Source organism: Phaseolus vulgaris, chromosome 7 (assembly GCF_000499845.2).
Source record: "Phaseolus vulgaris cultivar G19833 chromosome 7, P. vulgaris v2.0, whole genome shotgun sequence".
Classification (NCBI taxonomy): domain Eukaryota; kingdom Viridiplantae; phylum Streptophyta; class Magnoliopsida; order Fabales; family Fabaceae; genus Phaseolus; species Phaseolus vulgaris.
In genome coordinates this window covers 32,093,836-32,121,400 of record NC_023753.2, presented here as the reverse complement: position 1 = coordinate 32,121,400, position 27,565 = coordinate 32,093,836, and the positions used below count along the sequence as shown (strand labels likewise).

Here is a 27,565-nt window from a genome sequence, read left to right as displayed (position 1 = left end):
TCTAACAAATACTCAGTCTGATATAGTTTTCTCGTTAAATCACCTTAGTCAGTTCGTCTCCAAATTAACAAATGAACATCATCAGGCAGCTATGCGTGTTCTTCGATATCTGAACTGGAACGGGTATATTCTTTTATAGTCAAACTTCTATTTAATTAAAAGCCTATAGTGTTCTGATTGGGCAACTTGTCCCGAAACTAGAAAATTTATAACTGGTTTTTCTGTTTATTTGGAAAAATCTCTTATCTCTTGGAATCTAAGAAACAACAAACCATATCAAGAAGTTCATCTGAAGTCAAGTATTACGTCCTAATTGTTACTACCTGTGAGTTCCACTTGTGAGTTCTAGTGGATCACATACCTACTAGCTGATTTTCATGTCAAGCATCTACAGCCAACTTTGCTTTACTGTGACAATCAAACTGCAATTCAGATTGCAAACAACCAAGTGTTCCACAAAAGGACAAAGCATATCGAAATTGATTGTCACGTGGTGAGAAAGAAACTCAATGATGAACTTCTTAAACTTCTTCCAATATCATCCTCTCTTCAAACTCTTAAACCTCTTACTACAGTTTAGTTCAACACTCTGTTTTTCAAGCTGGGAATGAAAAACATATATACTCCCAGCTTGAGGGGACTGATAAAAATATTAAATATTATTTTATTTTTTATTAGGCCTATAAGTAATTTATTTTTAGTGTTTTTACTCATAGGTCAAGTTAGTTTTTTCTTTCTCTCTCTCCACCCATGTATATAAGGCAACTTTACTCTTTCTTTTGAATTGAATAATAGATTTCAGAATCACCAAGGCTTTTTTTTCTCATTTCTGTAATTGCCACTTATATATTTATATATTGTAATATAACAACTAATTATTTTTATTTTAAACAAAAATATTTAATAATTTTCTAATATTAATATAAAAACAATAATTTATAATATTTTTCAGTGATTAAAATCTTCAACCTTTAATATTGAAAAAGATTTTTTTATGAGTCAAGTGGAAATTAAAAAGCACATTAAAATGCTTTTTATCTTAATAAGTTATCTATAATATTTTATATTTTTTCATTTATATATATATAAATAAATAAATGAATAATGATACTTTGATACAGTAAACAATAAAAACAACTACATAAACATTCAATAAATTAATATTTTAATTATATTTATTTTATTTTATTTTATAATTTAAAATATTATTACATTATTATGAGGAGTTGGTAAATAAGGGTCGGTCATGACATCTTTATCCATTGCAGTAGGAAGTATAAGAAAGGGAAAGGAGGTGCAGCTGCGGAAGGTAAACAATAAACAAAGAGAAAGATGGAGAACATACTTCACAGAATGGTGGAACTCAATGGCATAAATATGCATGTTGCAGAGAAGGGAGAAGGCCCAGTGGTGTTGTTCTTGCATGGCTTCCCCGAACTCTGGTACTCATGGCGCCACCAGATTCTGCATCTCAGTTCCCTGGGTTACCGTGCTGTTGCCCCTGACCTCCGAGGCTACGGTGACACCGATGCCCCTGCGCCACTCACCACCTACACGTGTTTCCACCTTGTCGGTGACATTGTTGCGCTCATTGACTCTCTTGGTGTGGACAAAGTGTTCCTTGTGGCCCATGATTGGGGTGCCATCCTCGGTTGGTACCTCTGCTTGTTCCGACCAGACAGAGTGAAGGCCTATGTCGCTCTCAGTGTCCCCTTCCGACCCTTCCTCGGAAGAAACCCGCAACAGAAGACCCTCGATATTTTCCATGCCTTGTATGGAGATGACTACTACATATGCAGATTTCAGGTACTTTCTCTTAACAACTTCTTTAGTATTTTTGAATACCACCAATGAAGTAATATCAGATATCAAGATCTTTGCAACGACACAAAAATCAAAGTAAAGATGCTACATGAATCTATGGTTTTAATAACTTTTCATTTACATTTCTTTCTAAAACTCGGAAGTAATTTTTTATTTTTATAATCGGAGTCTTGTTCAAGACGAAATTTTAAGCTTATGCCGTGATAGTACTCTGTGTTGATGTTACTGTTATGTGTCGCACAGGAACCAGGGAAGATGGAAGCTGAGCTGGGTCGCGTTGACACTGCATATCTGATGAAGAACATGTTTACAACGCGCCAAACCGGTCCACCCATTTTCCCCAAAGGGGAATATGGAACTGGATTTAATCCCCATACTCCAGATACCCTGCCCTCTTGGCTCACTCAACAAGATCTTGATTATTACGTTACGAAAGTCGAGAGATCTGGCTTCACTGGAGGCTTGAACTATTACAGAAATCTCAATATGTGAGTTCCTATTCATCTATATGGGATTATTCCTATACCAGATGTCGATCTTGTTTATTTACAGAAAAGAAAAAGAAAACTGACACAGAATCTGGGAGCTTCAAAGCTTAATCTAATGTTCTTGATAGGAAATATTATCTTGAGTTGGTTTTATGGAGTTAAGTTTAAATTCGATTCATAATAATGTTGAATGGTTTTGCAGAAATTGGGAGCTGACAGCACCGTGGACTGGAGTAGGAATTGAGAATGTGCCAGTTAAGTTCATTACAGGTAGCGTAGACTTGGTGTACACTTCACCGGGGATGAAGGAGTACATCCACAACGGTGGTTTCAAGAAAGATGTGCCAACTCTGGAGGAAGTGGTGGTGCAGGAAGGAGTTGGCCACTTCAACAACCAAGAAGCAGCACACGATGTGGCCAATCACATTTATGACTTCATTAAGAAGTTCTGAGTCACGGTTTCTGCGTCAGAGCAAACCCAGTTTCAGTCAACACCAATAATGGAGTTTGAGTTCTTTAGTGCAAACTTCTAATAAAGGAAAGTTATTTGGATGATTTCCATCAAAATTACTTTTGATGCACCTATTACATAACTACTCGAATAGTAATAGATTATATAATAAAATGTTAGTATTATCTTTTAGGTTAAGTTATAATTTCTTGTCATCTAAACTAAATTATTAAAGAAAGAAGAAAAATCAATCATGTCATCTAAACTAAATTCTTAAAGAAAGAAGAAAAATTAAGCATGTAGGACGAATTCAGGATCATGATAGTGGGTATCACCAAATTACTAAATCGTATATGTACTTTAATATTATATCATGATTAATATTACTCTTATAATTATTATTTTATTTTAGAATGATCATAGACACTAATATTTTTTTTACACTGATAACCAATAATATTATTATTTTAAAATGTTATTTATATTTATTATTTATTTTAAAATGTAATTGGTTTTAGCATATAATCGTCTAATACGTTATTTTTGTTATATAATCGTCTAATACGTTATTTTTGTTATTTTTGTTTGACCATGTCTTTTTACATAAATTTATTTTTGTTTAATTATGTATTTTTACATAGATTTACTTTTTTATCGGTGTGGTCGCACGATTGATGTAGCGTCTTGGACTCCAACGTAGGGTCGACCGATAGCTCAAGTTTAATTACGTTCAACCAAAGCCAACGAACCTAATTTGTAATTAGAAGCTGGGTGAATCAGCTTTAAACACGGTCGAGCCCCTTAACCTGACCCAATAAGAAAAGTTCATCATAAGTCATATAAATAGTGTATATTTCAAGAAAGTACCCTGACAATCGAGTGTCAAACCTTTTTGTTGACTTGAGCATTAAAGTGCCTTCTGCAGGCCACATTGTTGACCAGGCCACGTTGTTGTTGTCTCTGCAGAGAGAGATAGCTGAGCTGAGAAAACGAAACGAAGAAGTGAGTACAAAGAATGAACAAGAGATTCAGGCTCTCTGCAGGGAGAACGAAATACATGAAGAGGAAGTTGATCGAGGGAAGACCGTCCATCGTGCCGACTAATCTCATCGGTAAGTCGGTCACCTCCCCCCACTCTAGAGATGGATGGTGAGTCCTGTCCTAACAAGTCAATCCGCACAACCGGTATAGTGGATTATGTGCGTTGACACATGTTTAGCAATTTCGTCATCGGAGTTCCACTACCAGACAAGTGGAAAGGCGTCAACAGGGACCGCTATGACGACACGACCGACCCAGATGAGCACATGGATGCGTACACCACGCACATGAGTTTGTATTGATGTGTCGGGTTTTCCCCACCTCATTGAAGGGAGAAGCTCTCAGCTGGTTCACGAAGTTCCATCCCAATTTTGTCGACAGCTTTGCGATGTTGATATCTAAGTTTGAGACGCACTTCGCCACAAGTCGCCTGCACCATCTAACATACATCACCCTGGTTGGTATCCATCAGGAAAAGGAGGAGTCTTTGAGAACCTTCATCGACAGATTCGGCAAGGTAGCGGTGAGCATTAGTAACCTAAGTTTGAACGTAGTCATGCACTATATGCTGACGGCCTTGCACCCGGGACCGGAAGCTTGGTACATGCAATTGGAGGAACTGAAGGAGTTTCGCAACTAGGCCCGTGCGGAGGCTAGCGAAAAAAAGAGGAAGGAGGAGAAGGAGCGTCACGGTCGATCGACCAATTGGGGAGATAGAAGAAGGGACAATCGAGGAAGTCAGTTCTCAAGGTATACTCTCCTGACAGCTGAGAGGGAGAGGATCCTGGATGAGGCTCTCAGCGCCGAGTTGATCCCTCTGCCCAGAAAAGCATCAAGTCTTAAAAATGTCGATCACAGAAAATGGTGTCAATACCACAAAAACAGCGGACATCCACTGAAGAATGTCAAGCCCTTAAGGATAAGATAGAAGAACTTATCCAAGTTGGACACCTACAACGTTTCTTCCAAGGTGCCAGAGGCACGAGACAATCGCCCAGACAGGACAAGCCCATAAAGCAAAGAAATTATTCCCCTTAAAGGGCTAGGGATATCGATTAATATCGATATATTTACCATCATGGAGATGTTGGTGGACCATGGAAGTTCCGTAGACATCCTCTACTGAAAAACCTTCAAAGCCATGAGGATACTCGAGCCGAAGATGGTGTCGTACGATGATCATATGGTCGGCTTCGCGGGTGAGAAGGTCAGTACTAAAGGCTAGATCAAACTTTACACCACCTTCTGCGAGGAGAAGAATAGCAAAATCATCAAGATCAGATACTTGGTGATCGACGCTAACACCTTGTATAACATTCCGTCAGGCAATCGTCCATCAACCGGCTGTTGGCGTTCATCTCGACGCCTCACCTGCAATGAAGTTCCCTTCAACATCAGGAGACATTCTCACGGTGCATATGGACCAAAAGGTTGCCCGAGAATGCTATGCTGAGAGCCTTAGGGTAGAGCTGTTACACAAAGAACAGTCCCCTAAGCGCAAAACCTCTTAAGGATAAAAATATCCTCGTAAAGAAGACCAGCCTACACCAATGGAGCACAGAGTCGCATGGTGGATCTTGATCCCCGGACGACTGAGGATAGGCTGGTGGACAGGGAGAACCTGCGCTGAATGCCCCATCTTGATAAATAGTGCAGTACCTGTGTCGACACTGCCATAGCTACTGCTGAGGCCAAGTTGATGCACGCCACGTTAAAGAAGAATGTAGACCTTTTCGCGTGGATTACATTCGATATGTCGGGGGTAAATCCGGATATCATGACCCACAAGCTTTCGATATTCAAGGAAGCGATCGAGAAGAGGCTCGCAGCCAAGGAAGAAACTGATAAGCTCCACGTCGTCAGCTTCATTCATGAAGCCCGGTACATGACATGGTTGGCCAACGTAGTGATGGTCACGAATGACAAATGGAGAGTGTGTGTGGATTACACGAACCTAAATAAGGCCTACCCAAAGGACTCATATCCAGTCCCAAACATCGACCAACTGGTAAATGTTGTAGTCGACCATAAAATCTTCAATTTCTTGGACGTTTATTCTGGATAAAACCAGATAAGCATGCACCCTTGGGACAAGGAGAAAACGACCTTTGTAACAGACGATGCCAACTACTACTGCAAGATAATGATGTTCAGACTAAAGAACGTTGGGACGACCTATCAACGACTCATGGATAAGATCTTCAAGGGCCTTATCCGCCGGTGCATAGAGGTATACGTAGACGATATTATGGTGAAGTCCGACTCTTTCGAGCAGCACTTCAAAGACCTTGAAGAGGTCTTCAAAGCCCTCATGTGTATGAACATGAGGCTCAATCCCGAGAAATGCATGTTCGGGGTTAAAGGAGAAAAATTCACGGGTTTCATACTAACCTATTGGGGGATCGAGATCAACCCGGACAAATGAAGGATGATCGCCGAAATTTGGAGCCCCCAGAACATAAATGAGGTCCAACAGCTGATAGGGTGCCTCACCGCCCTATCCAGGTTCGTCCCTCGGTTGGTCAAGAGAACCAGGCCGATGGTGCAACTTCTCTACAAGGCGTCCAAATTCAACTAGGATGAGAAGTGCGAAGAGATCTTCCGGCAGCTGAAGGACTTCTTATCATCACCAGCAGTCATCCAGAAGTGGAGACCTTTCCAGCCCATTGTGATATTCCTAACGGTCTGTGAGGAAGCGGTCAGTGCATCGCTGGTTCAAAAGGTGGAGAATAAAAAGCGACGGGTATACATTGTCAGTCGGACACTCCATGCGGTGAGACGAGGTACCAAATGATTGAGAAGGTGGCTCTCGCTCAAGTCCTAACAGCCAGGCGGATGTGCCCATACTTTCATAACTACTTCATCATAGTAAGCACTGACTACCCCATATTTAAGATTTTGTCTAAATTCGACCGCAAGGTGGATGATAGGGTGACAATTGAGCTTTTGGAGTTCAACATCCAGTATGAGCTGAGAGGCGCCATAAAATCCCAATGTTTGATCGACTTCTCTGTTGAGCTTACACCTCTTCCGAACCTCAGGCCAAATGGACGTAAAACAAGACCGCATGTGGAGAAGGAGTCATCCTAAAGGGACCCGGTGACCTCCTCTGCCTTCCGATTTGGGTTCAAGAACACCAACAACCAAGCCGAATACAAAGCTCCTCACTTGGTTGAACCTGTTGTACAAGCGAGGTAACTTGTAGGAGCGACTCCCAAGTAATGATCAGACAAGTCAAAGTAAATTTGAAGTTAAAGAACCTTTACTCTAAAGGTATTATCACATGGTCTGCAACAGCATGGCTCGGTTCTAGAGGGCGACGTATGAGCACATCCGCTGGCAGGAGAACAAGCGTGTTGATGCGCTATCCCGACTATCGAAAACGAAGAAGAAAAGTCACCATAGGTCAGTTATACAAATCTGGCGGAGGCTGAATGCCTAGCGGTCACCAACACCGAGAGCGAGGCTTGGATGACCCCGATCATCCAATACATTAAACACGGCACGTGTAAACTAAAGGAAGAGAAGTTATGAAACAACAATGCTCAAGATACACCATGATCAACCAGGACCTGTACCGAATGAGCTACTCGACGTCGCTGCTGAAATGTATGACCAACAACTAGGTTGAGTATGTACTCAATGAGATCCATGAAGGGGTATGTGGTAGTCATTCGGGCGCCCGGACAATGGCCAACAAAGTCCTTAGGGCTGGTTATTACTGGTCCTCCAGGGAGACTGCACAAAATACGTGAAGAAATGCGTTAAGTGTTAGAAGTTTCGTCCCTTGCACCACCTGAAGCCACATGGCATCCCCATGATCGTTCGTCGTCTGGGGGATGGACATTATCGATCCTTCACCCCAGGAAAGGAACAAAATTCCTCCTGATTGGAGTCGACTATTTTACCAAATGCATCGAGTTGAGCCACTCGCGTCCATCTCCGCTAAGAACGTGAAAAATTTCGTACGGCGAAGTATTGTCTGCTGGTTCGGAGTACTGCACACGATAATAATCAAGAACAGCCGAGAGTTCATCGACCGAAGACTCCAATCCTTCTACAATGACCTCGTCATCAAATCCATAACAGCCTCGGTCAAGCATCCCTAAACCAATAGACAAGCCAAGACTGCTAACAAGGTTATCTTGAACGTGTTAAATGAGCGACTCGACAAAGCAAAAGGCCGATGGACCGAAGAACTGTTAAAGATCTTTTGGCGTATCGCTGCACCCCCAGACGTCCATCCAAGAAACATTGTACAGCCGCTTGGTCGAGGTAGGTGAGCCTATTGTCCCAAGGCAAATGTTTGATCTAACCCTGAATGAAGAAAGTCTCTCGGTAAACCTAGATATAGTTAGTGAGCTCCACGACAAAAGTAAGACTCGAGAGATAGCATGCAAACTTCAGGCAGCAAGGCGCTACAACACAAAAGTCCGACCAAGGAGCGACGCAAGGAAGAATGAAGGAAAGTTCTCGTACAACTGGAAGGGTCCTTTTGGATCTGAGAAGTTGCAGTGGCGGGAGCATATCACCTATAATGGTTGTCAGGTAAAATTGTACTGATGACGTGGAATGCCACACATTTCAAATTCTATTACAATTGATTAATAAAATTTACACACTCTATTCTCATCCAATTGTTTTTTCCTAAGAAAGATTTTCGGTCGAGAAGGTTTTAACGTGACGGTTCTCTTCAAATTACTAGTAATCTAAGTTCACGCATCTCTCAAGGTTCCCACCCTTGAAGGAAAAGTCGTAACCATAAAGGTAGACCAAAACATTATGTGTAAGCCTAATCCTCCACCAATCATTCATGACCATCATGAAAGGGTTGTACCTAGTTCCAACAGACGTCGCAATCCCTTTTAAAGACATAGGCCTTCTCCATCTCCAACTCTTTCTCCTTAAGGGTAAAGATCTGTCATATTTTTCCATGAGGAGACGAGTCAGCTAGGTTCTTTCTCTCATTTGTCCACCTGAAAGTGAAGCTCGTCGAGCTTAATCACGTCGGTCTCTTCTTTGTCGTCTTGCACAACTGTTTTGGCTCGATCTTTGACCGAGACAGGGAAAAGGCACCTTGTTAGATAGTCGTGCAAGAATTAGAAAAGAGAAGCTAAGTATTGTTTATTTAGCATATTCATATCTCCCTCGAGGAAGTATTTGAGATTTCCATTATCCTCCAAGGATCATCTCCACCTTGGGACCCCAATCTTCTGAAGGCAAATGCTACCTACACCCGATCATTTTTAACCTGCACCCGACATATTTTTTTAATTTCCAAAAATACACTTAATTCTGGAAATAAAAATCCAGAATTGAAAATAATATATTCCGAAAAAATAAATCTGGAAGTGGTTATTGAGTTTCGAAAATAAAAATCCAGAAACAAAAATTAAAATTCTATTTCGGACAAAAAAATCCAGAATTGAAAATAATACATTCTGGAAAAAAAATCCAGAAAAGAGATTATTCTGTTTCGGAAATGAAAATCCAGAAACAAAAATGAAAAACTCTGGATAAAAAAAATCCATAATATAAAATTTCGTTCCGGATAAAAAAATCCAGAACACATATTTCGAAAATTTTGTTTAAGGACAGTTTCGTCTTTTCCGCTAGAATCGGGTGCAGTGATATGGTGCAGGAAGCAATTGCCTTTTCTGAATGGAATGGCCCAAGGTCATTGGGGTGGGCTCTTTGCCACTCTTCCCCATTTCCTTTTATGTAGGGTCCTCGCGCCAAGCCATTTCAGATTGCCATTATATACTGATGTAGACTTTCAAATCTACGTCTCGGTATTCTAGCTTTAACAGGATAGTCGAGTCAATAAGGATGTTCATTTATCCAATTTCTCACAACACTCACATCCGAGCAGCAGTTCCAAGTTTCTCTACTTTTTAGACACTATATGAGGAAGGGAAAATCCTCTAACAAAGTAGGATTTCAATAAAACAACCTTTGAAACAAATACTTGTAAAAGGATTGAAAAAGGGTAAAAAAACACCTCGGGTCATTGACTCTATTTAGTGAAGCCCACAATTGACAGATTTTGAATTCAAGAAAAGTAGAATGTTAGAAGTCAATATTAAACTTTTTCACCTTGTTTGATTCAAGAACGAAGGTTAGTTAAGCCTTTTTCATCTCGTTCGATTCAAGAATGAAGGTTCGTTATATCTTTTCACCTCGTCGGATTAAAGACTGAAGGTTGTATGGCTCGAACCTAACCGTATCTCATCCTGTATCACTGGTATGGCTAGGTAAAAGGAGTGTCATTCCTTGACCGACCTACATGGAAGGTGATAACATCATTTCCGAATCATGTATCGATGGGAACAAATGGGACCGATGCGCAACCAAATCCTAGATCCGAAGATTTGTTCTGCTAGTAGCAACTAATTAGCTTCAAGCTTATGCTAGTGGCAACTTTCAAGAAAATTAGGAAAAATAGTATCCACAAATACCACTGAATACAGACGAGATATTCATAACAATTAGATGCTAGCCTTCAAAAATTCCATAATTTAGTAAAGTAAGATTTTGGAGAAGCCCATTTATCACATAACTAACGATTATCCAATCTGTGGCATCAAGACTGAACCAAACACAAAACCGGAAAATAAAGGAGCCAAAAATGAAAACTTCGTACTGAAAATCATTATCAGAATACAAATAACAAGAAAACTGCCTCAACCGTCTAAAATATAAGAAAAATTTGAATTCCAGAGGTAATAATACCAGCGTAGAATAAAAAACTGCTATCACATCACACCCTAAATCCTCGGCTGTTCCTCCTTCCTCTAGCCTTCTCGAACTTCCTTCCCTTAGATCGAACATAAGGTTTGGTGTTGCTGTGAGGAACACCAGGAGCAGGTCCAAAGTGCTTCACAGCTTCACGGGCATTCTTGGGGCCTCTAAGAAGAACCTGCATTCAATAAAGTTTTAAATGAAATCCTAACCCTTTGGTGGCAATGCCTCTGATGCTTGGGATTAGGGTGGCAGACAACAAATTCCATAATCTAAAAATTCAACAACAAGCATACATATACCTCGATATTCACAAAAATAATAAATTCTATGTATCCCTTGTTACTCATTTAATCACTCAGATTTCACTAATTGATATTAGTCTTTGGTATGATTAGTCCGGATAGAAAGCACAGGAAATTAAGAGGAACCAAATGAGAAAGCAAAAATAAAACTTCTTGCAGAAGAGAAGATTAAATGAGGAACTATACATGATAAGGTAAGTTCCGATATAAGAAGAGACCAATAACATACGTATTCATGAGAACAAAAGCAGTCAGTCAGAAAATGAGAAAAAAACAACAGCAGCTTCTAACCATACCGTGTTCTGTCCAAGAGGTGCCCTAAGAGCCAATTGATCAAATGTCAAGCATTCACCACCAGCCTTTTCAATTCTTGCACGCGCGGTCTCAGTAAACCTTAGTGCTGTAACTTTCAAGGATGGAACTTCATAAACACGAATATCATCAGTTATAGTCCCCACCACAACAGCAATTTTACCTTCCTGCATAGATAAATTTAAAAATTAAACCAATGGAAACAAGTACAAAGATAAAAAATAAAAATATTAAAAAAATAAAAATATTAAAAAAAAAGGACGTACCTTCCCCTTGGTATACTTAATCAACCTTGACAATGAAAGTGGGGGCTTGTTAACTTTGCTCATGAACAAACGCTTGAGTATGACAGCATTGAAATTGCTGCCAGTTCTCCGTACAAGGAAGCGGTAAAGCTGATAAAGTAAAAAAACAATCAGAATAATTCAAAGTATTTACAAAGATTCACATACTGAAAATAAGCATTCATGTAGATAAAACGTAAAAATAATTCTGAGAACAAATAGTTCTAAAAGTAATAGAAGGTATTCAAAAAGCCTCAATTTTGATAAGTACCAATGAAATAGAGCAGTTCCCTCAGTACAATAATCCGAAAATTTTAATCATTGATCAGAATTAGCATGGTAAAAGGAGAAAAACATCATCGGGAACCTTTCTCATTTTCAAGCAGAAAATCTTCATGAATAGATTTAACATCAAGTGACAATAAGAAAACCTTAGGGTTAAGATATCAAATTTAAAATTCAGTAAGCGAAAAGGAATTATGCACTGAAGTTACAAAGACAAGCATACAACAAAAAAGGAATTGCAGTCCCACAATAATGTTCGAAGGTCTGAACAATTTCTTAAATCAACACAAATGAAGGAATGAAACAATAAATAAAAATTATACGGCTTATGATACAAAGTGTCTCAGAAAAAATGTGGAAAAAATATATTCCCAGACCTTGCAATGGCGAAGGTCTCATAATGAGCTGGGATCACATTTATCATCACCGACGACAAAGAAAAAGGCACGAGAGAAGTTAATTGAAACTGACCTTAACCAAGAGCTTGAGATAGATATCATTGGACTTTGGTGCTGTTCTTTTGGTCTTTTTGCTCTTACCTCCGGCCTTCAGATCGATCCCCTGTGTGTCCAATTCAAATGAAAATCGTTAGAAACAAAGGAAGAACGATGCTACAGATGCATAACAATAAGACAGAGAGAGATAAACAACCATTGCTGCTTCGGGTCTCGGAACGAACTGCCTTCACTCTCTGCCGCTACACCTGCAATTTATGATAACAAGCAGATTAGGGTTTTTTACTACTCTGCTTTCATACTGGAGCTCAGAATATGGGCGGGCTCTGGTTCTGAAACATAGGCCCAACGCTTCGCTTACTGTATTCGGCCCAAATTTCCATAACAAGTGACCTAACACAATAATTAAAATCAAATCAAACTTTATAATATTATTTTCATGGTTGCATAAGTTCGAGATAAGTAAAGTAGCATTTGATTTATCATGTTAAATTAGATTGATTTTGGTTTAGATTTTGAAAACCCAAACTAAATCAATTTCGTTAAGGTTAGGTTAATTAGATTTGGAAATCGATTATGATAATAGAAATAAATGGGAGTATTTTTCTTTAATTTCTATCTCGGTTTATTTTAAATTTAAAGTATACATTATTTCTAATGAATATTTATTTTTATAATTATTATGTAAAATCTTATTGAATTTTAACCGAAATGTGAATAAAACACACACACAATTATATGACCAAACTATAATACATGGTAACATTAGATAAGGTAGTAGGTAGATTAAAATCAATAAAAAAAAGTGGATGAAAAATTTGGCATACTAGTTTAAGATGTCATGGGACTTCTTTGTTTACATTTTCATGAGAAAAAAAAGCTTTATGTTTTAAAAATAATCCGAGGAAAAGAATATAAATATACAATGTTATTAAAATCAAAAGCTCTTTTTTAATAGTTCTCGTAGAAATCAATTACTTTTAAAAAAATTATTCAATGACTGTAAATAACAATAAATTAGAAATTTCACCAAATGATTTTATATCAAATTATTGTTAGATATACTAGTGAAAATATATAACGTGTATAAATATTTCTAATACATTAAAATAATATTATTTTATTATTTTTATTATTTTATATTTATTATTTATTATTTTTATAAGTAACTAACGAAAATAATATAATTTAAATATTATATATTGTAAGAATAATATTAAATAAATACATTATTTTTAATTTATTAAAAGGTAAATTTTCCCATTGAAAACAGAAACTATCAAAAAAAGTTATAAAATAGTGTACTTTTTTATATAATGGAGATAATAAAAAAAGGAAAAGAAATAGTGTAATAAGCAATTGGATTGATTCATATAAAAAAATAAACCTAATAATTCAATGAAATGTAATTAGTTTGAATCCGATTAGAAGTGAAAAGAATCCATTTGTTGAATCTATTTAATTGGTCCTGATTTAGAATATGAAAAAATAAAACTTATTTTTCAATAATCATCAAGTTTGGAAAAAATTAGTTTCTAAGCGTAAATTGAGAGATAATTTTAATCTAGAGCAAAGTGAGATGGTAAAGTCTAATAAAAAAAAATCTACAAACCAACTCCACAGTCCACCACCAAAAGCCTGTGTTCAAAGTCTCGAGGCTTTCATCAGTAGCTTCTAGTTCTGCCACAAAATTACAGTGTCCCAAGGAGCCAGAAATTTTCAAATTTATTTCTAATTTTTTATCATAAAAAAGGTCTGAAAACAATAAGCAACAGAGTTTTTAACACTACGATTAGCTCAATTTTATTGGACATCTAATCATTTGATAAATCTCACTTCTGAAACTTGATGATTGGCAATATCACTTCATTATTGGCAAACAGAAATCCAATTACGATTTTGTACTTTTAATAAATATTGACCAACAACAAACACAAACATGGTAAAAAAAAAAATCAATGGAGACACCTTCATTTTTTAACTTACAATCAACCATATTTTCAAGACCAGACATCATTTTTGTCTATTTTCTTCCACAAATGCAATTCTAAATGCCTAACATTTCTCCAGTAAACCGAAGCTACTGACTTCACCTCCCATACCTACCCTGTCAGCATTTGCACAGGAAATTCCTTCAATGTTGAGTTTGACTCGATAGTATTGACTCATGATGCATTAAGCAGTAAGCAATCTGAGGGGACGAAGGTTAAGGATGTGGAAGCACCCATGGCTTTTATACAGCAATGGTTTTCATAAAATAATTTTTCTACAGAAAAAAGCCATAAAGACCAAACAAACTCTTTTTTATAACCAACTTATACTTCGGTCTAAAGAAAACCCATTTTGAAGGGGAAAATATCATGAAAAACCTATGCAAAAAGAAGGAAACAACATGAAAAGCGAGTACAAAGTAAAGCAAGACTTCATTTTGATAATTATAACAGGAACTCAAGGATTCACCTACAAATTAGCACCGTTAATTATGTTCTCAACATCACATACAAGGAACACTCATCTGGAAATTCTTCTTCTAAGTTCTTGAGCATTAAAAGGCAGTTGCTCCACCATCCTGCCTTCAAGCTTCCTTGCAGTTCGCTTTATAGCAGCTAGTTTCTGGCGATGGCTATGGCTTTTCCTTTTGCTGTGTGATTACGATATATAAAGAGAAGATAAGCATCATTCCAATAATAGTTATAAAGTAGTTAAAAAAAATCCATGAAGAACCACTTCTAATAATCTGCATTTCCAACAAGTTGTCTTTTTTACTTGCCTAACAGTAATGGGACGATACAAAAATGCACAGCTACTCAATAATAAGAAAGAAAAGGAGTGCATTCTGACCTTACAAACACCAAGCCTGCTGTTAGAACCATCCCTCCAATAGCCCAAGAAACTCTTTCACCGAATGGCATTTCCCTCACCCATTGGTGGAAATCATCCAACATCCTCAATCTCTCACCTTTACTGGTCAACTCAAACTGTGAAGTCTTCCATGAATCAGCAACAGAACCTAGACTTGATTTATCACCATAGCAAGAAGCCTCTTCTGAGGCAATATACACAATATCGGATGATCTCACTCGGAAACCTGCAGCAAGACAAAGATCTGTACCATTGGAGACCCATTCAGCAGCTCTACCACATACAAAGTCATTTACTCCACAAGGTGCTAGAATCTGGTGTTTCAAATCAATCGAAAGACGGGTATAAGGTGCCAAGTTAAACCATGTTGTGGTATTAAAAAGGCTAATATAAACATACTGAACTCTCTATCCCACAAAAATAAAAATAAAAACTTAAGTCAGATCTAAAATGCTTAAAAGCATTTTTCTGTGAATTATTAACGACAAACCCATCATGTGTAAATTTTTGTTTCTTGACAAAAATAGAAATGAAAGTTTGACAAAAGAAATCTGCAAATTTTTGAAAAAGAGACTGCCACCCCCAAACCTGTGTTTTCACATCCATAGAGAAGTAAGCATTTGAGCACGCCTCATAAATTCTCTCGCATAAAGATGCACAGATAAGAGGAGGTCCAGACCGAGTACCAACAAGTGGATCACAAATGGAACATTCCAACAGTTCCCATAAGTGCAAGCACTCTGGGTTAGCTTCCCCAGTAGTAGCAAGCTTCCTTACAGACATCAGAGCAGGATGTGTATGGGTTACATCACAGCAAGTCTTTTTGCGAAAAATCCGGCAAAGGGTCAAATCTTTAGGACCCTTTTTGGGAGCGTTACCCTCAGATTTAAAGGGAGGAAAACGACCACCTTGAGAAACACACACACCACTGGATTTACCTGCATTCAGAAAAGATGAAGAGAATTGAAAACAAAATGCATAGAAGAATACTATTCCACTAATAACTTTATTTAACACAGGAGAAGTAACAAGTAAGATAAAATGAGATCAAAACATTGACCAACAAAAACAATGTTAGATATCTCGTTTGAGTAGATACCTTGTTCAATTACATAACCACCAGTTGTTACACATTTAATCACAAGATGCATTATTAATTGCAAACCAAAAATGCATAAAATGGAATGAAAATTGAATTACAAGGAACATTGTGATCATCAATGCCTGTGCATGTTTTGCCCATTATGATCCACAATAAGCTAACACTAAAAAAAAGTAGTTCACAACTCATTGTAAGCTTATGATCAGGATTTATTACCATGATAAATTTCCAATAACATCATGCTTTACTAAGGGATGTGCATACAGTAATGGAAAGCATGCCTAATTCTCCATTTTAGCTTTAGTTGAAAAAAGAAGTGCGCAGTAGGATGAAAAGATGATCCCGACAAGGCAAGCCAAAGGGCAAAGACAAGACATTGGTAGATTGCATTGTTCCATGTGTGTGTCCATGAAAAAGAAGGAAGAAACACAGATTTATCCCACAAAGGGAAAAGACAAGACATTGGTAGATTGCATTGTTCCATGTGTGTGTCCATGAAAAAGAAGGAAGAACACACAGATTTATCCCACATTCGCAACAAAATTAAGGAACATCGATTTATCCCACATACATGTGTAGTAAAAACAGGTACATCGATTTATCCGACATTCGCAACAAAATTAAGGTTTTTGGTTAGCTGAAACAAGTTTGTCTAATATAAAATTTGGAACATCCACATCCATTTTTTCGTTGTATCAACACATAATCCAATAAATCAATTCCATTTAAATTGTCCTTTTGAGGAATATACTTCACCAACAAAATGAAGGGTCAAAACATGTTATGTTCCTCGAGGAGAGACACCGGAGAAATTCGATAGCAACGACTTGTGAATAAACTTATATAAGAGACTAAGACACCACCTTCAACCCAAAACTTTAAGAATAGGTTTGTGAGTCTCTCTATTTATATATTGTTCATCCTACTCATCTGTATCCAATGTGAGACTTTCAGCTCACCTCAAATTCCTAACAATCTCCCCCATCAAGTATGAATCTCTTCCATATTGGAACATCTCCCTCTCAAGTTGAAGCATTTTCTTTAAGCATGAGTATAACCGTCGTCCCACAATAGGACAAGCTTCCCTAAAACGGAAGACCTTCGATATAATAAATTGTCAAACTTTAGGACTAAGAAACCTCGTTCAACACAAAGCCTCAACACAATAGATTTGTGGGTCTCTCATCTTTAGCCAATATGGGACTTTGAGCTCACTTTAGATTCCAAACAAAACGAATGTAAATGTAACATTTAGTATTTTGGTTCTGATAGAATGCCACAACTGAGAAAGATGGAATGACGGAAATGAGACCAAAGATCAATTACCACACTTCCAGAGTGGGTCAAGTTACTACTAATCAGAAATGAACCTTGTAACACCAACTCAAAAACACCACCATGCGTCTCTCGAACATTCCAAACAATTTTAGAAGCGAATTCATATAGCAAAGCCAGAGTGCGTATCTATCAGAAAGGAAGAAAATTCAAGAATTACCCGGATCCTTAACGATCATAGTACTACCTGTTCAAACTACACAGTATTTCAAAAAGAAAGAAATAATTACCCTTTTCATTTCCGTATATCCATGCTTAAGCTTAATTTCGAAATTTATATTAGCGTGATCAAGTTATGAAATAAGAGGACAATCGATGATTAAAAAAAATTGTGAAATCAACAGAAGATGTTTTGTTTATTTCTTTAAATGAAAAGGTGTAAAAAGAGAGAAGGTAAACCAGAAGAGTGAGGAAGGAAGCCATGGAAGAGGAGGAACAAAATCAAGAAGCTACAATCCATATTCTTGGGTCCGAGCCGGGACTGCTTCCGATCCATACCCGCTAAACCACCATACTCTGTATCACCTCGATTTCATAAAGTCTCCAACACTAACTACCACTGCACCCAAACACGGTGCTATTCAATCCAATGGGAACCTTCCAAATCTTTTCTATTTGTCAATACATCAAGGCTTAAAAATTTACAAGCCCAAATATGTGAAACTCCTCAAAAGATGATCCAGATAACTAAGCCCAATCTCCTTCGTGTAGCTTTACCATATGGGTGTTTTATCCTGCACCCCTACGATATTTAAAATTCCTAAATTAACCTTGAAGGTTTTGGGTGATTTCGGAATAGGGGTGTTCCGTAAGTAAAAGGTGTTTTCAATTTGGGCCACTATATGATATACTGTGAGCCCACAGTCATGCCAGAACAAATCTTGAATTTTTTATTGGTTCTTTATTTTTATAAATAACATCTTCTAACTGATTGCAAGATATAAAAGAATTTAAATTTATTGTATGTGTAGCTTTAAGTATGACTGCTTGTATATTCTTAAAAAAAAATTGATTTTAAATCTAAGAGACTAAAATTATAACAAAAATAAAAAAAGAGGATGCTTCTCTTGGTGGAGTTTTGCATATATTTTGTAGTTCACCAAAAATAAAATGTTATTTAAAAATAAAAAATATTTGACGTTCCGACGTAACAACATGCGTATATGCTTACCTACAACTAATCCTTTCCTCCGTAGCTATTTATGAAAACAAAACTAATCTTCATAATGACAGTGGGTTTATGTTAAATCCAAAAGATAAATTAATATATTCATCTCATTTTATATATGTATTTTCTATTTTCATTTAATTTAAAACAGTTTTCTGTTTAAATATAGAAAATATTAACTATTTTTTCAATCATATATATTAATTAAATACTTTTATCTATATAAATATACAATTGCCTTCTAACGCTTTTAGTCCTAATTTGATTTAAAAAAATCATAATAATTCTATAATTAATAGTTATTATCTTAAAATATTTAAATTATTTTAAAATATGATGTGAAATAATAGATTACTTGTTTTTTTAAAAGCAACTATATTTGAAACCAAATTTTCAATTTTAGTTTCATAAATAGCTTTCCTTCAAACTAATAATTATGTAAAAAAAAACTCCAATTAGATTATTTCTGAAGAGTTATTAACGAGATTCATAAACTTATACAGCAATTCTAACGAAACAGACGTTACATTTAAGAACAATTGGTATACAAAAATATAATTTCTTAACATTCAAAGACAAATATTGTGGAACCTATTAAAAATATAAATAATATAGAATAGTGTGTTAAATTTAGTTTAAATTCTTAATTGATAAAATTCCTAAAATGTTATAAAATGTTACACTATAAGACCAAAAATTGGAAGAAACTCTAATATTATTCATAGTATTCTTAGGTGTTGTTTTAGCCAAGACAAATAACTCTTGACCTAGAACATCAAGATTGTTCAACACTCTAGTTCTTATGTTGTTTTCCCCATTTTCTCAGTCGGTCTCCCCTCTCTCATATAGCTGTCCCTGGCGCCTTCTCGCTTGCTCCTCTTCTTTGTAACTTCTTTGATTACTTAATTGCTCATTACACAGATTCTGTAACGGTAATCTCCTCAACACTAATTATTTAAGATAATTAATTGGATTGACTCTCACCACACAACCCCTCAGCCTTTGGCGTAAACCAGAGAAGTTTTAGGATCGACCTACACAAGAAGCTTCAACGTCGATCCATGACCACTCAGCCTCTGACTAAGCCAGAAAGTCTTCAAAATCGGCCCATAACCACTAATATAGATCTTCACCACACAAATTTTCTATAACCAATACTGATTATGTTTATCTAAAGAAAAGGTGCCACCATAAGATAGCAAGTGATACGACATGACATAATCAACTATTTTTTTTTTATGAATTGTAAAATTACGTTTCAATTCTATAAGAAGAATTGGGAAGCAGATTGAAGAGAATGCTTCATGTAATCGTTCGGTTTAAATTTTATGTATTTATTGTGTTTTCGTTACTTTCAGTAATGTTTCCCCATAAGGTTGTTGGTTCGGAATGGTTTGAACATCCATTATGTAAAAAAGGAGAATAATTTTGGTTGCAAATATAAGGAACATTGTGAGTTATAAAATAAAGTTGTTTCTATGTGTTGCTTAAAAAAGGACGTTCCGACAAAAAGACATGTAAATATATTAAAGAATATATGTGGGTCAAGCCCCCATTACGAACTGTCCCTTTCCAAGCCATGCTGCAAGACAAGGCCACCTCTCCACAAAAAAACTCATACGCCATCCTTAAAGCCAGACACAATTCCTATCCATATTGGACCCTTCTCAACTTTTTTGTTTTTATGTTCACTTCCCTCTACAATCCAATAACACAACACCCACCTCCAAAATTAACATGTTCAAGGCATACCTCATTTTTCAGAAAAAATATACAATATATATAGAGAAAGAATTACCCAGAAAGAGCTTAGAGAGTGTAAGCAAACACTAATTAAACAAACCTTGATAAGGCTTTATATATATACACAGTACACTTAACAAAAGCACGCCCATATCTGCGTTTTTTACATATTTACAGCTAACCGACACAACCATAACTAGTTTAACAGTAGACAAACTAAGACTGATATGTTAAACCACCCACAGCTACCTCCCATCATGAACTTACATACACACACACACATATATATATATATATATATGTATATATATATATATGTATATATATATATATGCACAAAAGGTAAACAAAAATGGAGACATCACGACCAAAAAAGGCAGGGAAAACGAACTGGGTTTTGATTTTTGTAGTCATCATGGAGGAGGGACGAGTGTTATTTCTCACACATCGAAAGGAGAAGAAGAGTTTGGTCTGTTCTGGCCATTCTTCTCGAACGCATCAGATGTCGACCTTCTTCGAAAGCGGAAGGACTCTCTAGTAGCTCCTGTATCAGTACCATACATGCACGCATAAACAGTAAGTATTTCATGCTATATTCTTCATTAAACTGCTTCATATTGCGACCATATTATTACATTAGCAGACCTTTTTCAGTTTTTCTTCATACATTTTATACGGACAATAACAAAACGTAGCGTTGAGACATAAACTATAAAGATGCATTCACTCTCGTACGAATCCCTCCATCACTTGTACAGATATTACTATCATGTTGTGTGTGCATTTACGTCATCAAGAACATCTTCTGGATAGACTTTCCAAACAGTAACAGATAAATATCCTAAAACCCTGTATGTTGTTATATATATATATATATATATATATATATATAGCCTTAAAACCCAAGAAAATAAGCCTTTTATCGTACATCTATACCATGTAACAAACTCAATTCAGAAGTTACCCCAGGGTGACAGCTTCAAAACCTAAATGCTACAGTTAGTTTTCTTTATAAAACCAAAAATATAACATGTTTTTTTAATTTTAATAAAGTAATTATATAATTTCTTATTTTACCTTTTTTTTATCCACACAATAAATATACGTATAAATTATTTAAAGATTGAAATACACACTAGTCTAGTTGATAAATAATAAAGTAATCTTAAAATTTGTTAATAAAAAATAAATAAAAATAAAAATTCTTAAAAAATCCAAGGAGTAATAATGAACAACAAAAGATAATTGTATTTTCAATAGTAATATTTACTAGTGTTGAGCAAACATTTTTTTACACCCTCAATTATACAATCAACTTATTTCTTATCTCACTTTTTAAACTTTAAAAAAACCTGTAACATTCATTATTTTATTTGTTAATACGTGTCTGGATATGGATAAGCACATTGTTGAATATATGTGGAAAGGAAACAAAACAGCCATCATGACTAACCCTAGTTAACGCTACGCTACCATAGGAAAGAGAAACGCCGTCTGAATAGACGGAATTACCCTATTCTACAGCAACCGCCTCAGTCACACTCTCCCACTGTCACTCCAGTTTCCCAGGAGATAATCCCAGTTCCAAAATAAAATCCAAGGTCTAATTCGTCATTTTACTGACAATAAAAAAAGTGTGAAGCACAACCTTACCTGAAAACGGAGACACCGGAGGAGTGGAACCGGCGGGTGAGGCCGGCGCCGATCCACTCTGACTCTGATATCCAGGTGGCTTCACGATCATGATACTACGTGTAACTCTCATCGCATCTTCCGCCGAATCCTCACCGTATGACTTCAGGCTTCCGCCGTCTGATTCTGATCCACCAAAACCAAAATCACACAACGATAACGCTTTCTCGTTAGCATAAGCAGATTTCTTGTTTTTAATCATGTTAAGATTTAACACACCTAACGTGAGGTTGTAAGTATTTTTTCAAAAGGTTACTTCTTGTTCTTATTTTTTTTGGAATAGCTAAAATTAATTCGGGAAGCTGAACGGCGTTCGACGGGCATGCATGCGTACCCTTGCCGGAGTTTGGTCGGAAAGCGAAGGTGTGGTGCTTTCGGAGCTTGCCGAGGCCGTTCTCCGGCGGAGGGCCGGCGACGGTGTCATCCCACAAGTGATCGAGGAGGCCCATGAGAACACGGGTGTGGCGTGTCTTAGCGGATCAGATGGATCCAGTTAGCATGTTCCGAGAATAAGCAGCATGAGAGGAATATTTAACGACGGCGAAGCGTTAAAGGCCCAACAAGTCATGGGCCTGCGAACAAATCCGCGCCGTCGATTTCATCAGGCACCACATGGGCGCACACTACGTGGCTTTCGGATCTAGATTCTCCTAGAGATAAGGTTCTCCCGTACACGTGGGTCCCACAAATTGTGGGATTACGGATAAGTGAGCGACACGTGACATTGGATTGTGTATTTGAAGGAGCAAACGTTGCGTGACATGTCATTTTCCCGATGGAGTATGTTCCAAAATGCCCATGACTGTTGTCCAAATCCCAAAGATAAGAGACTCCTTTTATACCGATTGTTTTATTGCAACTTTTCTTAATATATTAAAATTCTCAAAAAAATTATTGCACAAAACCCTTTCAGCAATTGCAAATATAATTTTGTTAACTCGCTAAAACTCTCAGTAGAAAAATGAAAAAAAAAACACTACTGATCATGACTAGTCTCGAATATAGGCAACTAACTCGATTGCTTTTTTATTTGTGTTGTAATATATAAAGGAATGTAAATTTATCTTTTAAATTATATTTATAAAATGATATTAAATTAGTAAGTATAGATATTATTTTAATATCTTTTTTTATAGGTTGTTTTCTTAATGGTGTTAATCCCTTCTGTTTGTGTGTCCTATTTCTCCATTATTTGGGTTTGAAAAATGACATTAGAGATGATGGGTACGTAGACGAGAGAGAGACGTTGAGCCACTTGCAAAAGAGGGTAAAGGCAATTGGCAAACGGTGTTTACTTTTCAACACGATAAAGTTTTTCAACTTGCAATCCACTTATAATTGTAATGTCTAAAAGGGTTCGTATATCTTATTCCTTCCATGAATAACAGAGAGATATAAGTTCCACATCAATCGTGATCAACGGATAAGCAAGGAGGTTTTAAATTGTACAAGATAATAAAAAGGAGAACAGGAAAAAGAGAAAAGCACACAGAACAAGACACAACTAATATACTATGATGATATAATCAACATTAGAATTAGAGGTTTTGGGTCTAAAGTTAAGCAGGATTTTGAATGTGATGATCGAATATAGAATATTGGAAGGTGAATGAAATGAGTAATGGAAGCAGGTAGAGTGGGTGAGAGAGGTTGAGGAGGGCAATTGAAGTAAATGAGCATGAAAATTTGGAGTGGAGCGTAGAGTAGGCATGACTTAAAGAGGGTAGCTTGTTAGCATTGGGATGTGTTATGGTAGGAGAGTGAAGCTATAGAAAGTTACAAACTGCTCCAGGTGTTTTCTGCCACCACCTAATTTTTTTCTTCCTCGCATAATCCAAAAACAAAAATTATGCTTTCACACTCGCCCCCAAAATAATTACACCCACATTTATATTTTAAGTTTAAAGGTAACTTTAAAAAATCTTTGTAAAGTGGCGCAAATATTTTTAATGCACCACTTCCACTCACATTTGATTCAATTAAATAAAAATTTATACAAACTACTCGTAAGATAAGGAATTGTATGACTAATTAAATGCTACAAGAAACCACTATAAAAAAATACTTATTCCAGTAAAAGTATCAGAATTTTTTGTAACTAAGCATATATTAAAGTTGTTTTAACTTTTCCCCTCAAACGAAAGTGTATTTCTATCAGACTAAGTTTATTAGGTAAGAATTGAAAACGAGAATTAGTTAATGACCGACAACTTCATTACCTGAATGTACATACTGGATTTTTATTAAGCAATAAATAAATCTATTAGTGGTTTTTCTCTTTGTTATATATATACTCTTTTATATATTTTTTTTTTGTTATATACACTTTTCTAATAATAATTTTTTTTCTCTAAGAATGTTCGCTCAACCTCATATCCTTACATGATATCAAGAACATTGATTTTTTTACTCTACATCTGTTTTCTTTTTCTCTGTTCTCGTCTTCATCGCCATGTCTATTACTTCTTCTTTCGCTGCCTCTTTTCAAACCTCCATGCCTTTTTCTTCTTCTTCCTCCACACAATTACACACTTTCTCCTTTTTTTTAAAAAACTTGACAATGATAATTACCTAATCTAGCAACAACAAATCCCTGTTCATGTTAGTGGGCTTCAACTTTTTCATTTTCTTGATGGATCTGCTTTACCTCTATGTTTTCTCACCACCGAAGATGCTACTGCTAACAATGTTAATCATGCGTTTCTGGTTCATCAACAACAAGACCATCTTCTGGTAGCGTGGCTTCTTAGCTCCATGACAACACTGATCTTGACAAAGATTTTAGTGGGTTACGCTCTGCCTCACAAATTTGGAGGGAATACAGGTTTATTATACTTCTCAAACCCATACCAAAATCATCAAATTAAAGACGTAATTGAAGGCTCCCAGGCATGAACGATACATATCTACATATCTTTTTCATATCAAGAAGATTGTAGATGCGATTGATGCAACTGGCTCGCTTCTTACTAATGAACAACATCTTGAAGCTATTTTTTATGGTTTATCTAAGGAGTACGAATCTTTCATTATCGTTGTCAGCTCCCGTCTTGATTCTTACACGGTGGAAGATATTAAAGCTTTGTTGATGGCTCATGAAGAACGACTTGAACGGTATAAAACTCAATATCAACTTTTGCCTCACACTAATCTTGCGTCTACTCGGTCATCCTCAACTCTTATGTCTATACCCATGTATGAGTTCCATCATTCTCATAATCGTGGTTCCCACCCCCCTTTTAGACACAACAATAAACGCCTTAATGGTCATCGTCCTCCTACCAAGAATTCTTTGACCGCATCTTCCATGCCCAATTTGTTTCTCTTTGCTTGCGTTCAGTGCCAACTATGTTAAAATTTTGGTCATACTGCTCTAGAGTGTTGGCATCGGTTTGACACTAATCTTTCTTCTCATATTAATGCTAATTCTTCTCAATTTTATTCTTCAGATAATGACTCTGGTGAGCCATCTTTGGTACGGGACAGTGGTGCTACTCATCGTATAATATTTCTTCAAAATTATGTCTTTAACGAAACCAACATCGATTTCAATATGCTTTAGTCGAGCATGGTGCACAAGATTGGAAGTAAGAGTAATTGCACTTAAGTTATCTGCACACAATCGATTTTTAAGGTAAAGAAAAATAAAATTCTTTGAGAAGAGAAGTGATACAACACATTTTTTTCTAAACACATGTTTTTAAGAAGACTAAGAAACCAAAGTATCACCAAAGCACACAAGTAGTGTGCAACTGAACCATGATCATCAAGGCAGCTGTATATGATATGTAACCCAATTGAAATAGTTCCATTCAAGTAGCGCATAACTTGTTTCACGGCATGCCAAAGAATCATGGCTTATTATTGAAGAAATTAACTTAACTTGTTCACAGAGTAAGCTATATATGGTCGAGAATGTGTGAGATACTAAAGTTCTCCCATAATTTGTCTATAAGGAGTTGGATTTCGCATGACTGTTCCATCATTCTCAGACAAATATTTTTCAATGACTAGAATGTTGCAAACTTTAAACTGACTCATCTCAGCTTTCTTCAACAACTCTTAAATATATCTTGACTGTGTAAGATAAATCCTTGTTTCATCTCTATAGACTTGAATGCCAAGAAAGTGGTGAAGGTCTCTCATGCCTTTTACAACAAATATCTTATTTAATTGGCAAATAAAAGTTTGCATAAGTGCTTGATCATTTCCTGTAACCAAAATATGATCAACATAAACAAGAATAAATAAGATGTTGTCATATGATATGAAAAATAATAGGGATGTATCACATTTGGAATTATTGAAATCCCAAACAATTAATGTGTTTTCAAACCTATCAAACTAAGCATAAGGAGCTTGCTTGAGCCCAGAGATAGTTTTGTCAAGTTTACATACAAAATCTGATCTTTCAGGATTAATAAATCCCTCATGTTGCATCATATACACATCTTCAGCTAGAAAACCATTTAGAAATGCATTGTTTATATTTATGTGTCTAATCACCCATCCTTTTGAAAAAACAATGGTGAGCACAATTCTTATCATAGTGAGCTTAATGACTAGACTAGATGTCTCAAAGAAGTCTACTCCAATAGTTTGGTGAAAGCCCTATAAAACCAGCTTTGCTTTATGGTTTTTTATGTTTGCATTCAGATTATACTTGAGCTTAAAGACTCATTTGCTACCAACATTGAATGCTTGGGGGATGGTGGCACGACATGTCGTATTTTCTTTTGGACAAGGGCTTGGTACTCAACTTGCATTGTCTTCCTCAAGTTATCATTACTTAGAGTTGTTGCAACACTATGAGGCTCGGTTGTTTCAAGACTGTTAGCAGCCTCTGCAAATGAAAACTTTGGTTTGGAGATTCCACTCTTTCTTCTAGTAATCATGGGATGATCATTCATTTGAATTTCTCCATTGGCTGGCAGCATATCAATGTCAATTTCAGTTGATGATTGATTTGATTAAGCACTTTTAGAATATGTTGCTACAAATGTTTTGTCTGACTCTCTTCGTGAATCTAGAGTGGGGCTTCCAGGATTTGATGATATTGTTGGAGAAGTTTGTTGATGGTCCATCCAGAGACTACAATATTGCTCATGTTATTTGGAAACCAAAAGGATGATAAAGAAATAAGCATAAGAGTTGACACAACATTAGTATTAAGGAAACCATTAGCAAATAAAATTTCTTTTTCATTAAACACTACATGCCTTGAAATGTAAATTTTCCTTGTTGAACTATAAGACATTTATAATGTTTGAAGAGTTCATTGTATCCTAAACACACACTTAGTTGAGTGAATTTGAAATTCATGACTCTAGTATATATGGTCTAAGACAAGGAAAACAACTATATCCAAAGATTTTTAGAGAAAAGTAATCTAGAACTTTTCAAAAAGTTTATACTTTTGCGAAATACCATGAAGAGCATAAGTATGTAATTTATTAATTAGATAAACAAAACTTTCA

General features: G+C 36.3%; 4 protein-coding genes and 2 non-coding genes across 7 annotated transcripts; 1 reads left to right on the top strand and 5 right to left on the bottom strand.

The window, feature by feature from the left end:
- Positions 1-1,231: 1,231 nt before the first annotated feature.
- Positions 1,232-2,879, top strand: LOC137830048 (uncharacterized). The gene is made up of 3 exons (XM_068637140.1): positions 1,232-1,806; positions 2,068-2,312; positions 2,515-2,879. Exons 1-3 carry the CDS (start codon positions 1,333-1,335, stop codon positions 2,762-2,764), a joined length of 969 nt encoding a protein of 322 aa, XP_068493241.1. The 5' UTR covers positions 1,232-1,332; the 3' UTR covers positions 2,765-2,879.
- A 7,539-nt stretch (positions 2,880-10,418) lies between these two features.
- LOC137830049 (large ribosomal subunit protein eL18) lies at positions 10,419-12,586 on the bottom strand. The gene is made up of 5 exons (XM_068637141.1): positions 12,383-12,586; positions 12,203-12,292; positions 11,429-11,557; positions 11,147-11,329; positions 10,419-10,723 (listed from the first exon to the last, which is right to left on the bottom strand). The coding sequence occupies exons 1-5, from the start codon at positions 12,383-12,385 to the stop codon at positions 10,565-10,567; spliced, it is 564 nt and encodes a 187-aa protein (XP_068493242.1). The 5' UTR covers positions 12,386-12,586; the 3' UTR covers positions 10,419-10,564.
- LOC137830809 (small nucleolar RNA snoR53Y) lies at positions 11,732-11,813 on the bottom strand. The gene has a single exon (XR_011084281.1). It is a non-coding gene; the product is annotated as a small nucleolar RNA snoR53Y (small nucleolar RNA).
- LOC137830808 (small nucleolar RNA snoR69Y) lies at positions 12,067-12,165 on the bottom strand. Its single transcript, XR_011084280.1, has one exon. It is a non-coding gene; the product is annotated as a small nucleolar RNA snoR69Y (small nucleolar RNA).
- A 2,004-nt stretch (positions 12,587-14,590) lies between the features above and the next one.
- On the bottom strand, positions 14,591-18,158 carry LOC137830043 (folate-binding protein 1). Its single transcript, XM_068637136.1, has 4 exons — positions 17,885-18,158; positions 15,637-15,986; positions 15,028-15,362; positions 14,591-14,827 (listed from the first exon to the last, which is right to left on the bottom strand). The coding sequence occupies exons 1-4, from the start codon at positions 17,979-17,981 to the stop codon at positions 14,698-14,700; spliced, it is 912 nt and encodes a 303-aa protein (XP_068493237.1). The 5' UTR covers positions 17,982-18,158; the 3' UTR covers positions 14,591-14,697.
- A 2,328-nt stretch (positions 18,159-20,486) lies between these two features.
- LOC137830042 (dormancy-associated protein homolog 3) lies at positions 20,487-22,677 on the bottom strand. Of its 2 annotated transcripts, none has more exons than XM_068637135.1 (3): positions 22,423-22,677; positions 22,050-22,214; positions 20,487-20,940 (listed from the first exon to the last, which is right to left on the bottom strand). In XM_068637135.1, the coding sequence occupies exons 1-3, from the start codon at positions 22,535-22,537 to the stop codon at positions 20,837-20,839; spliced, it is 384 nt and encodes a 127-aa protein (XP_068493236.1). In that variant the 5' UTR covers positions 22,538-22,677; the 3' UTR covers positions 20,487-20,836. The 2 variants fall into 2 exon arrangements, with proteins under 2 accessions (XP_068493236.1, XP_068493235.1); XM_068637134.1 differs by having other exon boundaries at positions 22,045-22,214; positions 22,423-22,641.
- Between the last annotated feature and the right edge of the window lie 4,888 nt (positions 22,678-27,565).